At 38.2% G+C, this 15,838-nt stretch overlaps 1 protein-coding gene and 1 long non-coding RNA gene across 2 annotated transcripts; one reads left to right on the top strand and one right to left on the bottom strand.

Moving 5' to 3' along the window:
• Window positions 1-865: 865 nt before the first annotated feature.
• Window positions 866-2,857, top strand: LOC121941256. The gene is made up of 3 exons (XR_006105734.1): window positions 866-980; window positions 1,422-1,507; window positions 1,655-2,857. It is a non-coding gene; the product is annotated as an uncharacterized LOC121941256 (long non-coding RNA).
• Window positions 2,858-3,297: 440 nt separating this feature from the next.
• Window positions 3,298-15,819, bottom strand: LOC121963864 (G2/M phase-specific E3 ubiquitin-protein ligase-like). The gene is made up of 15 exons (XM_042514107.1): window positions 15,392-15,819; window positions 14,178-14,348; window positions 13,810-13,884; window positions 12,970-13,088; window positions 11,558-11,732; window positions 10,928-11,053; window positions 10,306-10,349; window positions 8,481-8,574; window positions 8,112-8,326; window positions 7,203-7,383; window positions 6,748-6,831; window positions 5,982-6,127; window positions 5,170-5,411; window positions 4,914-5,023; window positions 3,298-3,639 (listed from the first exon to the last, which is right to left on the bottom strand). The coding sequence occupies exons 1-15, from the start codon at window positions 15,521-15,523 to the stop codon at window positions 3,442-3,444; spliced, it is 2,112 nt and encodes a 703-aa protein (XP_042370041.1). The 5' UTR covers window positions 15,524-15,819; the 3' UTR covers window positions 3,298-3,441.
• Between the last annotated feature and the right edge of the window lie 19 nt (window positions 15,820-15,838).

Here is a 15,838-nt window from a genome sequence, read left to right as displayed (position 1 = left end):
CACCAGAGCCAATCACCACTACACCAGAGCCAACCACTACTACACCAGAACCAACCACCACTACACCAGAGCCAACCACCACTACACCAGAGCCAACCACCACTACACCAGAACCGACTACAACTACACCAGAGCCAACCACCACTACACCAGAGCCAACCACCACTACACCAGAGCCAACCACCACTACACCAGAACCGACTACAACTACACCAGAGCCAACCACCACTACACCAGAACCAACCACCACTACACCAGAGCCAACCACCACTACACCAGAGCCAACCACCACTACACCAGAACTAATCACCACTACACCAGAGCCAACCACTACTACACCAGAACCAACCACCACTACACCAGAGCCAACCACCACTACACCAGAGCCAACCACCACTACACCAGAACCGACTACAACTACACCAGAGCCAACCACCACTACACCAGAGCCAACCACCACTACACCAGAGCCAACCACCACTACACCAGAGCCAACTACCACTACACCAGAGCCAACCACTACTACACCACAGCCAACCACCACTACATCAGAGCCAACCACCACTACACCAGAACCGACTACTACTACTACACCAGAACCGACTACAACTACACCAGAGCCAACCACCACTACACCAGAACTGACCACCACTACACCAGAACCGACTACAACTACACCAGAGCCAACCACCACTACACCACAGCCAACCACCACTACACTAGAGCCAACTACTACTACACCAGAACCACTACAACTACACCAGAGCCAACCACTACTACACCAGAGCCAACCACCACTACACCACAGCCAACTACTACTACACCAGAGCCAACCACTACTACACCAGAGCCAACCACTACTACACCAGAACCAACTACTACTACACCAGAGCCAACCACCACTACACCACAGCCAACTACCACAACACCAGAGCCTACGACCACGACTCCACCTCCAACCACCACTATGGCTGAAAGCAGTAAGTAAACCATTTGATATTAACAAATCAATCAGTAAATCAATCAAACTTTATTTATATAGCACTTTTCATACAAAAAACATTAGCACAAATTGCTTCACAAACAGACAGATTAACCTCAGATAAATGAAAAAACAACCCACCTGATAAATAAGAAGGTGCAAAACCATAAACTTTAAAACCAATAAAAGAATCTAAAATCAGTTCTAAAAGATACTGGTAGCCAATGCAGAGATTTTAAAACTGGTGTAATGTGAGCTCTCTTTCTGGTCTTTGTCAGCAACATTTCTCAGCTGCAGCTGAATTTTGGATCAGCTGCAGCTGAGAAATGTTCTTTTTACGAAGACTAGAAAATGCCACCCCCCATACCCCCTTTTTTTTAAAAAATAAATAAATGTATAATTTGGGTTTTTTGGGGGGTTTTGTTTTTCATTCCTGCAGGCTTGAATTCAGTGGCACATCTGCAAATGAAGATACAGTCCTTTGGAGAAGTCAGTAATGGCACAATCATTAATCTTGTTAAACAGGTATGTAAAACAAAATATGTAAAATAATTGTTCTGTGAAACTCTTAAGCTCACAATTTCAGTGATAATACACACAAGTTATGGGATGGGATGACGGAAGTGAGATCAATCCTCTGACGTATATTCCCTGTGTTTTCTCTCCATTTAGTTTTTTAATGAACAGCTGAATGGAACTCCCCACACAGTGAATGTGAAAATCATTCAGAGGATTAGAGTTAGCCCATAGAAGCTTTGTGTGGACATAAAATCAAACAAAAATTAATGTATAAAAATAGTAAATCAGAGCTTTGCTGGTGGTATTGTTTTAACCCAATATGAAGGAGCAGTTTACCTCAACTCTTTCACCATTTCTCAAAAGAGTCCATTTTCACAGTAAGTGCAACACATCAAATGCCATAGTACTCCACTTTATTGTGGTAATCTACAACCAGAATCTTACAATCAGAAGAAGTACCTGGAGTGCTTCAAGGTGCAAGAAAAGAGGCTAGATTTTGGATTATGTCCCATCTTCTACTTCTCTTTATCATCATTTAAAAAAAAACCAAAACAAAACACTGAACTGGTGAACAAAGAACTATTTTCACTCTATAATCCTACAACAATATTCACCAAGAATGTGAATGGTGGAGATGGGCATTTGGTTCAAGTGTCAAATTATTTGCACAATACAATGGTAAGCTCACACCACACAATCTGATTTTTCAAAGAGGTTTTTCGAGTTGTCAAAAATTCCCATTCTCTGTAACTGGAGGAGCAGCTATCATGCTGAGAAGCCTGGTTACAAGGAAACACTCCCTTCCTTTCATCATAAATGAATGAGGAAACGTTTCACACAAAACACTGGCAATGATAACCTTGGCAAGTGCCAGGTGTATGATGATGGTTCCCCGAATCTGGGGAATTAAAAGCCTGTGAAGTATTACTGACAATATGCAGTCACTTGAATGTAAAATCAAGCATGGATTTATTTAGCGCACCTTTCCGATTCTTTGGAAAACCTGAGTACTTCTTGGTGGTGGCACGGGGGTTGCTGTGCTTTAAAAAAACACCTTAAAATATTGTAGTACAGGGAGGGAAAACATTCTGTGTGCAAATTAATTCTTTAAAAATGAGCTTGAGGCACACATTAATGATTAAGTATGCATGCTTGAAGATTAGTTTGGTGTGGTTTTGGCTCCTTGCCCTCTGTTTTAGCCTCTTGTCCATTTGGTAAACTGGTATTGAGTTCACTAGGTTTTGAATATATAGAAATGTCTAAAAGCATGACTTTATTTAAGCAGGATAAACCATGTGTTGTCCTACACCTAAGCCAGTATTAGTCATTTTTTATTGTTGTAAAGCTATACATCAAAATGTTTTTTTTAAGTTTAGTTTAAGTTTTTGCACTAAAATTGTTATTCATTGTTCTGATGTGTTTTACTCTAAAGCAATGTCCATGGGATCTTTTTTTGCATTCATTCTCACTTAAGGCTTAATAACTACTATGGACTTTGATGTACATTTACAGTAAAAGATTGACAGTTATGTTATTTTATGTTGTGATTATGATTTTTGTTGGAAGGATAAATAAAAAGATGAATCTATTTAAAGTACCCATTTGATGTTTTTTTATTATTTAATACAGCCTTTAAAAAGAAATTTACATTTGATTTACATTTGATTTGAAAGAAAATATAATCATATATATACATTACTTGTTAAAATCTGCCTTGACACATTATGGAAAAACACCAAAAAACTTTAATATCAAGTTAAAATAATTTATGGTAATTGTGTAAAACATTTGCTCTATATATCAAATCCTAAATATCAGCTGAGACACAATGTAGGAAGTATTCAAACAAGTTATTCTGTTAAGGTGTCAAGAAGATGATCATATACTGTGGAAAACTTTAAGCCCCAAAAAGTCAAGCTTCAGCAGAATCTTTATAAACTTCATATATTTATCACTGCATTGATGCAGCTGTCCTCTCCATCTCCCTGTGACTGGTAACGTGTAAAGCCGAGGGCCTCGTGCACGGATCTGCTCAGCAGTGCTGACAGGTCTGTGGCCCCCGCCGCTCCCCTTGGCAGAAAGAGCTCCAGAGTGCAGGTGGAGGCGTGAGGAAGACGCACACATGAGGTGCTCGTGTCCTGGAAATTTAATCAACAAGAGAGTTATGTTACCGAAGATACAAAGACTCAGCTTAAGAAGAAGAAGAACATACAGCAGCAGAGAAAGGATTTTAATCTTTCAAAAACTGAAAAGCTAATTGTAAACTTCAAATACTAAAAAATGTTAATGTTTGATATTAAATATCACTGACTATATAGCATTAAGAATAGTTAACAATAATTTATATAGCACAGGGTGGATTTAAACAGGAGATTAGAGGCAGAAAGATGTTAGAAAAATACAATAACGTAATTAAGGAAGTAAACACAGAACAATAATATAATAATTATAATATTAAGCAGGATCAAGACAGAATAAAAAACAAATGACACATAAAAGCAAGTCTATACAAATGGTTTTTAAGCAGAGATTTAAAAGTCACTGATTCTTCAAGCCTTATCTCACTTAAAAAAAAACATCTATCTGAATTATTGTGGTTTAAAGTTGCCTCTTTGAAATTTCAGTTTCAGGTCTTGGAATTTCAAAAATCTGTTTTTTGGGAGTCAAGTATACATCTCAGATATTTTAGATCCAGGCTCTCCTGGAACTCCTTGGTACATCTCTCACTTAAATCATTGACTGTTAAGCATAACATGATAGCACAAAGGTCTGATTCTGTCATGTCTGACTGCTTAAATTAAAGTTTGAATTTTCATCTTGAATTTCGGTGTTTAAATTTAACCATTGGATTTAAACAATTTCATGTTTCTGAATAAGCAACTTGAATACAGAATTATTTAATACTTAAGGCTTGAATTTTGTATCTGAGATATTAAACACAAAACCTGAAACTACATAACCTGAGAGGTTTTCAATAAATCCTGATGCTGCACTTCATTGGTTTTTAAATTTAATCATTAAATTTTGAGCAATGATTAAACGTCACGATTAGCTATTCACTTCACTCTCCTTGCTTTCATAAATAGAGCCACCAGTGTGAAACAGAGCCCAGTAATAGTTAATACTGGACCATTAGGACATTAGGACATTTTGCAGCATGTAATAATTTAACACTGAGCAAGTTGTGTGATAGCTGGCCAAAAATATAACAAGATGTCCCTTGATAAAGGTCAAACAACAGATTTGTAATAAAGTAATTTCCCCACAAGTGAATAGTTGTGACCCTTAAAAAGCCACGACACCTCCCAGAATCTCATTAACAGTGTGGTTTCAGCTGAGATTTCTGCTTGACATAAAGTGGACACTATTTTCGGGTCCACCTGGATTCTGTGGTGATCTGATAGATACCAACCTGGGAGTAAAAACACAAGGAGATGGATGTGGTGAAGCCAAGGGGAGGCAGATGATCAGCTCCAGTGATGAAGGCGAGGAGGTCTTCAAAGGAGAAATCTGTCTGACCATCTGATTGTTCACAAGGACAGATTTTAGATCAAATCATCTCACAGTAATAAGAAATGTTACTTTGAATCCTTGTCAGAGCTTGATACAAGCACCACAAGAGTCTTAATATTCTTCATCCTATCCTTCATCCATTCTTCCCTTCTTACCGCTGACCAAGGTGAGGACTGTTTCCCAGTGTCCAGCTGTTGCTGCCTCCGCTGCCCGCAGCTGGCTGTCTTGTTGACTGTAGCAGACTGTGAAAAGCTGTTTGAACTGTTCCAGGGTCAAAGGCTGCTGCTGTGCGCTCGTCATCACTGGCATAAACTCTCTCCAGTGAGACAATACTGTATCCCACAATCCACCACAACTGTTCAGCCCCTCTGTGAACTGGGAGATCATACTGGCCACCCTGAAGGGAAGCAGAGGGACTGAGTGATTGTTTCATATCACATCAGATGCTATTTGGTCTGTTTATTTATGTGTTAAAAAATGGCTGAAGAGTGAGAAATCACTGATTTTTTCTACTGTTTTGATGGGTCACTTCACTGGCTGCAGCCATTAAAGGAATAATTTATTCACACTTTGACCATTTATGAATCAATGAGTCATGCTGTGTTACCACAAATTTGTGAGGAAAACATTGTTTCTCTCGCATGCCTCCGCGATAAATGGCAAACATATTAATTTTGATTGATTAATTGGTTACCACATCTAAACATCTGTTTACAAGCTACAACACAACTCTACAGTTTAATTCATGACTCACTTATCCAACTGTATGCTTACTTCTTTTCACAAAAAAAACTAAACTTTTCACTAAAAAAACAAAACAAAAAAACTTTGACGACTGTTACATTTTAGCAAGAGAGATGTCAGAGGGCAATGAGTCATAAAATGACAAAGTTAACACTAAACAGATGAGTGTTTCGGACGTAAACTACAAGTGAATGCATGTTAGGTGTGCGTGCCTCCACCCTACCTGTGGTAGATGTAATGTTTGACCAGGCGGATATAGATGGATGGTGTGTCATCAGAATGAGCTGAATAGATTCCAGGGATCCCACAGCTCGATACCCAGTCACACAGACCAGGAGATAGCAGCTTTACATCAGTGCAACTCTGCAGCTACAAGAGAAGCAGAGAGAAGCAATGTTTGTGTGTGTGTGTGTGTGTGTGTGTGTGTGTGTGTGTGTGTGTGTGTGTGTGTGTGTGTATGTGTGCGCGCATATGTCATGGTGTGTATGTGCACATTTTGGGGACAATTTTGCCCATTGGATAGCAGCTTTAGCTGAGATATGACAGAAAACAAAGGAGTGAGAAAAAGTTAAAAAGAAAATGCAACAAAATTCCTCCGCTAGAAACAAACCAGTTTGGTAAATCTATTTGTAAAATAAAAATAAACAAACACACAAAAAATGAAAATTATTGCTTATTCATACACAAAAATACACAATTCACTGTTTAAAGGAATGGACAAGAAAATTATGTTGCATATGTTCCTTAAAATTTCAGAACACACCATATTGTCAGTAATTTTATGTGGTGACAGAATGTATTGTGTTGAAAAAAAGTTTGGTTTCATAAGCCATCATTTATATTTTTGTATTAAAATCATTGAATTATCTATGATAGACAAAATAGCATCAAAGTAATAATTGCAATCAAAAGCAGATTTGACCTGTTTTGAAAAAAACAATCTTATTAGTTCAAAGTACAGGGGCGCAAATTTTCTGTGTGCACGCTACCTGTTGCAGTCGGATCTGCGCTTCAGCATCAACAATGTCCCCCCAGCTGAAGCCCTCCAAAGATGGATTCTGGCCACACATCAACTGCGATAGTAAAATACAACATGTTGACAAATAGAACACCACTGTGCAAAAAAGCAGAGTTCTAATGCTACACTTGCATTATATTGTTTTTATCCATTTTGGGGCAGTGCAACAACCTTGAAACACAACGTTGACATATTATCTCCACAGAAAGTTTGTATGGCAAATATGTTGGCAACACGCTTTATTTCATTTATTTACATTTATTTATTTATTTATTTATTCCTTATATGGGAAGTGCAGTGTGGACACACTACAAAAATGAGCACTTAGCATTAGCAAGTTGCAATCAAAGTAACAACCGTGAGAATCTCAGAGAAAACAGCATTTTAGGAAACTTTCAATCTACATAAGAAGTACATGTACACAACCTGGTAGAGCGCAGGGTGTAGACAACGTGGTCCAGGTCCACCCTGAGCAAGAGACCAGCCAATAAGAACACCTGCTTTGTAATACTTCCTGTCCTCAAGAGCTGCAAGGTCATAGGTCAAGAACAGACGCCCCGGGGGACCCTCAAAAATAGAACTCTGCTGCAGCTCCAGCAAAGTCAATCTGTGTAAGCAGAAGTTAACAGTATTTTTTTGTCACTGATTTATGTGTGTATTCTAAGATTACAGTATGTAGAGTTTAGTATTGTGAAGACTGAACATGTAAATCCAACAACATTGATACAGACAGTCATTGGATCAATCAATTTGTCAATCAACAGAATAATTTATGCAATTATTTTGTCATTTATCACAGTAAAACAGTAACAATTTGCTGATCTCCTTTGATTTATATCATTGTAAATCATAATAATCAATATTCTGGATTTTGCAGTGGTGGTCAAACAAGCTTCTGAATACAACACCTTGGGCTCTGGGAAAGTGTAATTTTCCGCAATTTTATTTCATTTCATAGGCATTGTTATTCTAAAATTAAATCAAGCAGATGAACTGATGAGGAAATCTTTGTTTTTCATTATTTGTTACAGCCCAGAATTTTTGTGACGATAATCATTTTGCAAGCAATTTTTCTCTCAGATTGTGTAAATGTCTATGTGAAAAACATTTACTCATATTTGATCTAAGGCTTCAACTAATCAGAAGATAATATCATACAAGTATTATTCAGTTTTTTTTTCTTTAAAAACTGCATTAATTCTGAAAGAAATGCTGCAGAAATGTAGAACAAACAGATCTGTTTATATTTCATAGTCTAGTTCACATTCATGATTGAAATCTTCTATAAAAATACAACACAAAGGCTTTAAATAAAATGAGGTGAATAATCATAACCTGAAGAACTCCCGGAGAGGTCCGTCATGGCCGTCAGTCTCCTCTCCACTGAAGGAAACGATGGGTGTCGTCCTGAAACAGAAATCCGGTCTCCTAACCACCTTCAGGGCGCTGCGGAGCAGGTCTCTCCTCCTCACCTGGATGTGGGTCTCCACGTCTCGATCCATATTCTCTTGTCTGAAAAGTCTCAGGATGGAGTCCAGGTCGAGAGGGAACTGCACACCACAGAGACAGGTTTTTAACAGGTTCAAAGGGAGACATGGAGAAAATGGTGTCCTCTCTGTCTTCTGACAATCATAAATTTTGCAAAGATTAGGATTTGGTCTAAATGTATTTGTACCTTTTCCTGTCTGCGTGAAATAAACTCACCTCCTCTGTGGTGCTGGGAACACAAGTCTGTCTTCCTTGCTGATTGTCTTCGTCCGGGCAGCTCTCTGTACTGGCCTCTAGACAAAACTCCCTCCTTATAAGATACGACGCACATATATTCAGATAATTCAGTTATATGATTCACCACTTATCATTATTTGACATATCCATGCAAAATGTGTTGTCTTAGGTTTCTGTATACACAACTTGTCCTAAGGGTCAAAAATAACCTGCCTTCACTAAACCCCTAAAATCGAGCAGCTTGATTGAATTTTAAACCCAAATCTATTTTGCATGAAGAAACAACCTGTCATTCATCACAAGCATGAATATCTAGGTTTTCCCTCACAGTGCAGAAAGATTGTATTTAATCAGTTTAATCCACTTGTTTTTATTTCAACGCACCTTTCATTATTGTTTTCTTTACTAAAGCAGTGTTTTTCTTATTATTATTATTGCTAAAGGTTTTTTTAACATGGTATATCACTTGTGTAGCCTAAGAAAGAAGAAGAAATGTGCAAAAAGTAATTTTGAATGCATTTTATCATAGGGAAACAAAAATAGTCTTTAGCAACATAGTATACTTCTCTGTACAATGAGGACTGTATGCAAGATGTATTTCTGTGTGTGTGTGTTATTTCAAGTTATTGACTGTGAAGTCCATCTTTCTGTCAACACTACAATGGCTTACCAAGTGACACAAAATGACTTATTTCTGCATTATTTCTGAAAAAACAACAGAGCCCAAAAAACCATGGAACTCTTAAATGAGGACGAGTTCTGGTTTATCATGAAAGATAAGACCATTCATGCTCATCTCAAGGCAGAAGCCCACAAGGTGACTGACCTGATTGCTGACAGTCAGAAGAAACCCAAGTCCAAAGTAGACCAGTGGACTTGTGAAAACCTCGATAAGAACAGCTTCTGGGCTCTCGTGGAAAATGAGACCTTTCATGAAGAAAAAGGCGGTCGGAAGACTCCAGAATCCAAGCTCAGCCAGATGACTTGTGAAAACCTTGATAAGGACAGCCTCTGGTCCCATCATGAAAAAATGAGGATATGTATGTTTATCTCAAGGAGGAAGCCCTAAAGGTGGCTAACATAATTGCCAGAGATTGGGGCAGTCAGGAAAAGCCAAAGTCTAAGTTGGATCAACAGACTTGTAAAAACCTTGATGAGGACAGCTTCTGGTCTATCATGGAAGATGAGGATATTTATGTTCATCTCAAGGGGGAAGCCTACAAGGTGGCTGATAGCCAGGGACTCAGGTAATCAGATGACCTCTAATAACTTCCAGAGGACCATGGATTACATGTTTGAGGACACAGGTTGCACCCTGATACTGAAAGTGTCTAATTCCAACATCTTCATCCAGCAGAAGGCAAATCTGGCCTTGGATGCCATGGTTCAAAACTGCAGCTCCAGCCGTGGCATCAATGCACTGCTGAATGCAGGACTCATTCACCGCAACGCTGCAGTTAGAGCAAGTGCAGTTCAGCACCTCAGCAAGTTATACAACAACATTGGAGCCACACAGACCTGAACTGGGGGCAAGAACATCACTTTCACTTTCACTTTCACTGTATGTGTGGTTGCTATTGTTGTCTGGCTTTTATGGGAGCATATGGGAAAGCACTCAACTCCCATGGTATGAAAATGATTTTTTAACTGCCGGGTCACTTTTTCTCATGTTGGGGTAATTTATAGGAAAAGCCATTGAATGTCAAGTTGAAAAAAGATCATTAAGGTGGTTTTCTATGCTGTTAAACATATTGGCAGGTCATTTTTGACCCCTAAAATGATGTAAGGTTTAATGTTTTCTTACCTGTTCACCACATGTGTCTCGCTTGCTGACTTCTCAGATTCTGCCTGTTGAGACAGCAGTATTTTAACTTTATATACTGTGGAAGAAATATGTAAAATTGAACTTAATGAGTTTAACTGAATTGGGGGGAAAAAGTTTTTAGGTTTTCAGCACCTACAGCATGAAATGATTTGCAGAACAATCTCAAGCTTCAACACATGGAGACACTGAATAAGTGGTGAAATCCACTGTGTCCAGGCTATCTGTGTGCAACTGTTTAATCTGACTGTTCAGTGTTACTCAAATCTAAGTGCTTTAATGTACATTTGATTTGTTGTTGGATCTCTGTGTTGCTGCTATTCTTAGCCAGCTCTCCCTTGTAAAGGGGATCTTTGATATCAGTGAGACATCTATTGTTAAATAAAGGCTAAATTATATATGTAAATAATTTCAGAGGCAAGCCCCATGCATAATCTTTTATGCAATATACCATAGTAGTAGGTCCATATCCATCAGAGGACTCACACTAAATCAGTAATTAGAAATTACTTTAAGTAGTCATAACTGCTGACAAGCTTCCAACACTAACATGACAACTATGAAATCAAGCTTAAAAGAGAGACCAAGAGGAGCTGCAGTCTACCTGTGGATAGTCCTGGTGGCTGAGGATGTACAAGGCACCATGTCCAGAGGTCCCGAGTACCTGCTCTCCAGTCCAGCCTTCTGCAGGGGCTTCAGGGACAAACAGCACCCTAGAGCCCGGCACACACTGGGGACCACACTTATAATTAGATATAAATATTTAAAATTGTGGAAGGATTGAAGGGAAACTTGTCATAATCACTGTCAGATATCTGATTTACTTTGTGGAAAGATAAAATTAATCCTTAGTCTTACTCTGTTGCCTAGATTGTAATTCTTAGACCTCAGTAAGAAATAGTGAAGCAGTAAATTTATAGAGTCACAAGGTAGAAACTGCAGGGCTGAACTTAGTCTATATGCAGATGACATTATTCTTTAGTTAACTGAAACTGAAACCACCTTCCCAGGACTTATAAAAGCTATTAATGAATATATCTATGTATCAGGGTATAGACTAAATATGCAGAAATATGAGGTTAAAAAATGGACGGACTATACAAGAAAAACTATATCAAATTTTTAAAAAAGCTCAATATTTCTCAAGTAAATATGGAACGGCAAAGATTCAAAACAAAAACACTCATATTTGCTGAAAGGAGTCCTTACAAGGATAGAAATTCACTACACGCACCTGTAGATATGTGAAGGAGAACCTCTGCCCTGCCCGTTTTGCAAACCTCCCCCGGAAGAGTGCCGCCAGCCGACTCTCCATCTGATTGGCCGACCACCCATAATCAATGGTAATACGAGCAGTCATTCCCATGGCCGCTAGAGCTGCTCGCTCTTTGCCTCGTGGAACAGTGTGTCTGTGAGAACAGGACACAATACTCGGATCATTGATGTAGTTTTAATGGATAATAGAATATCTATACACCTCAGCAAGTTAGGATTATGTCACCACAGGGTGGATGATAACAAACTGAATTGTGTAAATTTGTTGCTGGTGTCATTACTTTAGTATCACACAAGCAGCTTTACCCTTTAAGACCTGGAGACACATCCGATTTTGTGCTGCATTCAGACGCCTTCACTGGTATATAAACCTCTGAAACCTCAAAAAATTGACTTGATTTCTTTCAAAAACACAGGAAAAAACATCAGAAGCAAATTGACAAGAAATGTCCCGAAAACGGCAAAAAAAAGAGAAAAAAAGTGACAAGGACATAATCTAAAAAAAAAAGTAGCTGGTGGGGATTATTAGATTTAATCAAAAAAACGGAGAAAAATATCCAGAAAACTATATTTATAATCCTCTTAACTATGTATCTTAAAATATGTTACAGAGAAAAAGAGGGAAAAAAACAAAACAAAAAACAGCACTTTTTTGAGGGTGTTTCCCCATCTTTCTTCTTTTATTCTGCTTATTTTCACAGTGATTTTCATATAACTTTTTATCAATAACTTATTAATAACTTCTTGTTATTTTGCTGGTCACCCTCTTCTGAAATATCAAGCCACATTGTTGAAGTTTCAAATGGTTAAACAAACAACATTTTGGTCCCCAGATCTTCATCAGGTCACATGAGCACATTAGAATGTTTAAAGAAATGTTAAAAGATTGTGTCAAATGGAGAGGGTTTATCCTCCGAGAAGCATGAATTTAGTCAGTAAGTTTCATTTCATTCTGACCACTAGATGTCGATGGTGATAGAGTAAGACTGGATCATTCGCACAACTGTGGCTCTATAGAGGAAAGGTCAGGGGTCACTGCAAATATTAGGACACATCCTCTAAGGAACAAGAATATTGTGACAAGAATAATATTAACAAAAAAGCTACGGGTGAAACTGACATTAAGCTTCTAGTAAACTTAAAGTTCTGACTTATAGTTGTGCTAGAGGAAAAGTTATAAGGGTCACAAAAATATTAAGAATCATCAAAAAGAGACCATTAATGTCCATACCAGATGTTATATCAAAATTGCCACAGGTGAAATATTTTGAGTCCTCACATACTATTCCTAACAAGCAAAATCAATAGACATAGTACTAATTAGACAGACGGATGGAAGAAATGCTCTTACACCACAATACCACCTCTTACCTCTCCAGCTGTGCCAGGTAGTGTCCACTGGGTAGACAGACCACATCTTTGACCACCAGTCCGGTCTTCTGCGGAGTCAGTCTCTTCCATTTGAGACGGCCAGCTCCGTTTGGGGAACGCTGCAGCACACAGTGCAACATCATGCAAGTAAAAGGACAGACATGAGTAATTTTGGTAAATCACACAGACTTTGCCCTTGTATAGTTTCTCATATTGCACAGAATATTAACTGCTTTTCAATGCAAAACCATCCACCATACCACTGAAATGATTAGCTGATTGATAATTTATTGTCCACAAACTATTAATAAAGACTTTATTTAATGTCCAATTCATAAAATGAACTATTTGGGTTAAAACTGCTGCTCAGATGAAGTTACATCTCACTGAGAAGGCAACATTTTCTGACATTTTGGATAATAAACAAATAAGTTTTTTAAAAAAATCAATAAAACAAAGACAACATTGGGAGAAAAAGTAACAAACAAAAATATTGAAGTGAAACATTCACAATAAAGCATGTGAGCAAACGGGTAACATGACACTTTCAACACAGATAACAGAAAAGGCAACAGATTATTGTTAACTGAGTAAATAACATCTGTTTGAATTCAGTCTTTCCTGATGTACTCAAGGGAAATCTCGTTCATCCATTCATGTGTGTCACTAATTAGATGACCACAAAACTCTGTTATGGTCAAATTACATAACTGAGATAGAAGAAATCTACAGCAATCATCATTCAACCAGATGAAATAGTTTCAGGCTCCACGATGGCACACATGAATTTTATTTGAATTGGTGAACAGGAAATGATAAATAAAACCTGAGGTGACATACCAAGGTCATGATGGAAGAATGATCTGATTTTATCTCCATTAGCTCAATCTCAGACGCTCTGAGGGGATGAAACACCTGCATATATAGGGAAGAAACAGCAAAAAAAAAAAAAAAAAAAAGAAATTATAGTTTAAAAAAAGAGGAGAAAATACAAACTTGTAAAGGTGTTATCTTGAAAAAATTAAAATATCCCATGCTAAACAGGCCAACTCCTAGAGATCCTCAGCAGGTGTTCAGCAGAGTTTGTATTTCATTCATAAGCTGATATTTCCATTTCTTTGTCCTATCACAGTAAGGTGGGATAAGATTCTCTTTTGACATATGCATTTGACATTTTATATTCACTTACATTCCTCATATTCACTCACCTCCATTTCTATCTCTATATCCTCCATGAACTCCAGGACAGGAGGGCAGTGCTCGGCCTCTACCTTGGCTGGAGACTGTGTTTTGGGCTTTGGCAGCTGCCTGGGTGGGGTCTGAAGCTGCGGCTCTGCTTCATCCTCAGAGTCAGGGACAAGAGGATGCTCCAGGTGTCTCTGGGTTCAAAAAAAGGTAGGGAAAGATGTTAACTGTGCATACAAACCTTCAAATAATCCCAAAACATACTTAGTGATGCTCCATATGGAGCAGCACGCTGGGAGAATGGTGTTGTATTTTAGACAGTTAAACAACATTTTTAATGATTGCAAAAAACCATAAAGTTTCTATGAATGTGAACTATGTTATATATGACAGGGTGTGACTACCTTTGTTCATTCAGTCCCTTTTCCATACTTTGTAATTCTTAACTTAAAAATGTTATGGTAAATTGTTTTAATGTGGAATCCTTAAAGTTTAAAAGGACCACTTCACCCCAAAAAACATATGCAAAAAACATTGTCCTATTTCTAATTAGAGCCTTTAAAAGCTCTTTATATAAAAGGCATGTCTATTTTTAGAAGCACTATTACTTTCAGGTGTTGTTTTCCTATGCTCTTAATCATCTCCTAACCTCTCGTGTGTCTCGGAAATCCCATGCTGGGATCCAATGCCCTGATTTGATTGTGTTAGCAGGTAAGACTCTGCTGCCACCCCAGAAAACTGAGGTGAAAACCTCAAACTTTCTTACCAGAAACAACGGCCATTTGCACTTTTGTGCCGGTTGTCGCCGGTTCCACAACAGACAACACGCTTTTTATTTCCATTGTGTTTTGGTAGTGGTTTCTCAAAATCTGGGCATAGAAAAAGCATCTGTGTGGCTAGATACTGGGATAAGTGACAAAATATGTTTTCTATTTGGGTGAACTGATCCTTTAATTTGACTGCAACACTTGTTTTAAAAGAGACATTGATGCAAGTTTTTAGATACTATCACTCTGATATGTCATGTTGACCTGTCACATGAACATCACAGATCCGTTTGTAACGAAGTCAGCAGTATCTAATCTCTCTGAATTCAATTTTCAGTTACCACAGTTTTAACTATATTGATTTGTCATATGCTAAAACATATAACTATAAATGACAAAACATTATGTATGTTAAGTGACATGTTAAAATGTCAGCTGCATGCACAGATGCAGTGTTAGCGCACACACACCTGGTCAAAGCTGTCCTCCTCCTCCTCCTCCTGTGTTAATGTCACCATGCAGGCCTCCTCTGAAGCAAACAGCTCCATCTCAATGTTTTCTGTGATGACCAGCAGTGCCGCCTTCCTTTTGCTCAGCCTCATCCTCTCTAAGACAACTTCAAACTTTTTTTTTCTCAACTTTGTTGCTCCACTTTTTGTGTCTTGACCTAGATTCTTGTCCTCTCCTTTGCTCTTACTCTTTATTTTGTCTTATTTCCTTGTATCTCGTTGATCTCTCGTCCCTCTTAATCGTTCTTTTGCCTCGCACTGCTTTCTGTTTTCCTCTCTAGTGTCAGCTGAAGCTCCTAATATTTCTCAGGTGATGGTGGCCTTCCAAACATCTCAACAGCTGAGCTCTCATTACCTCAAGCTGTGATCTATCAGAGTCTAAAGGTCTGATTGGCTCACAGTTGCGCT

The sequence above is a fragment of the Plectropomus leopardus genome, chromosome 3 (genome assembly GCF_008729295.1).
Source record: "Plectropomus leopardus isolate mb chromosome 3, YSFRI_Pleo_2.0, whole genome shotgun sequence".
Lineage (NCBI taxonomy): Eukaryota > Metazoa > Chordata > Actinopteri > Perciformes > Serranidae > Plectropomus > Plectropomus leopardus.
This window is presented reverse-complemented; position numbering and strand designations above follow the sequence as displayed.

Coding starts and splice junctions, on each gene's coding strand:
- LOC121963864 (XM_042514107.1), bottom strand. CDS start 15,523: ATGAGGCTGAGCAAAAGGAAGGCGGCACTGCTGGTCATCACAGAAAAC. Junction 11,054..11,557: donor TCTCCTTCACATATCTACAG/GTGCGTGTAGTG, acceptor TGTGGTCCCCAG/TGTGTGCCGGGCTCTAGGGT. Junction 6,832..7,202: donor TACACCCTGCGCTCTACCAG/GTTGTGTACATG, acceptor TTACTATCGCAG/TTGATGTGTGGCCAGAATCC.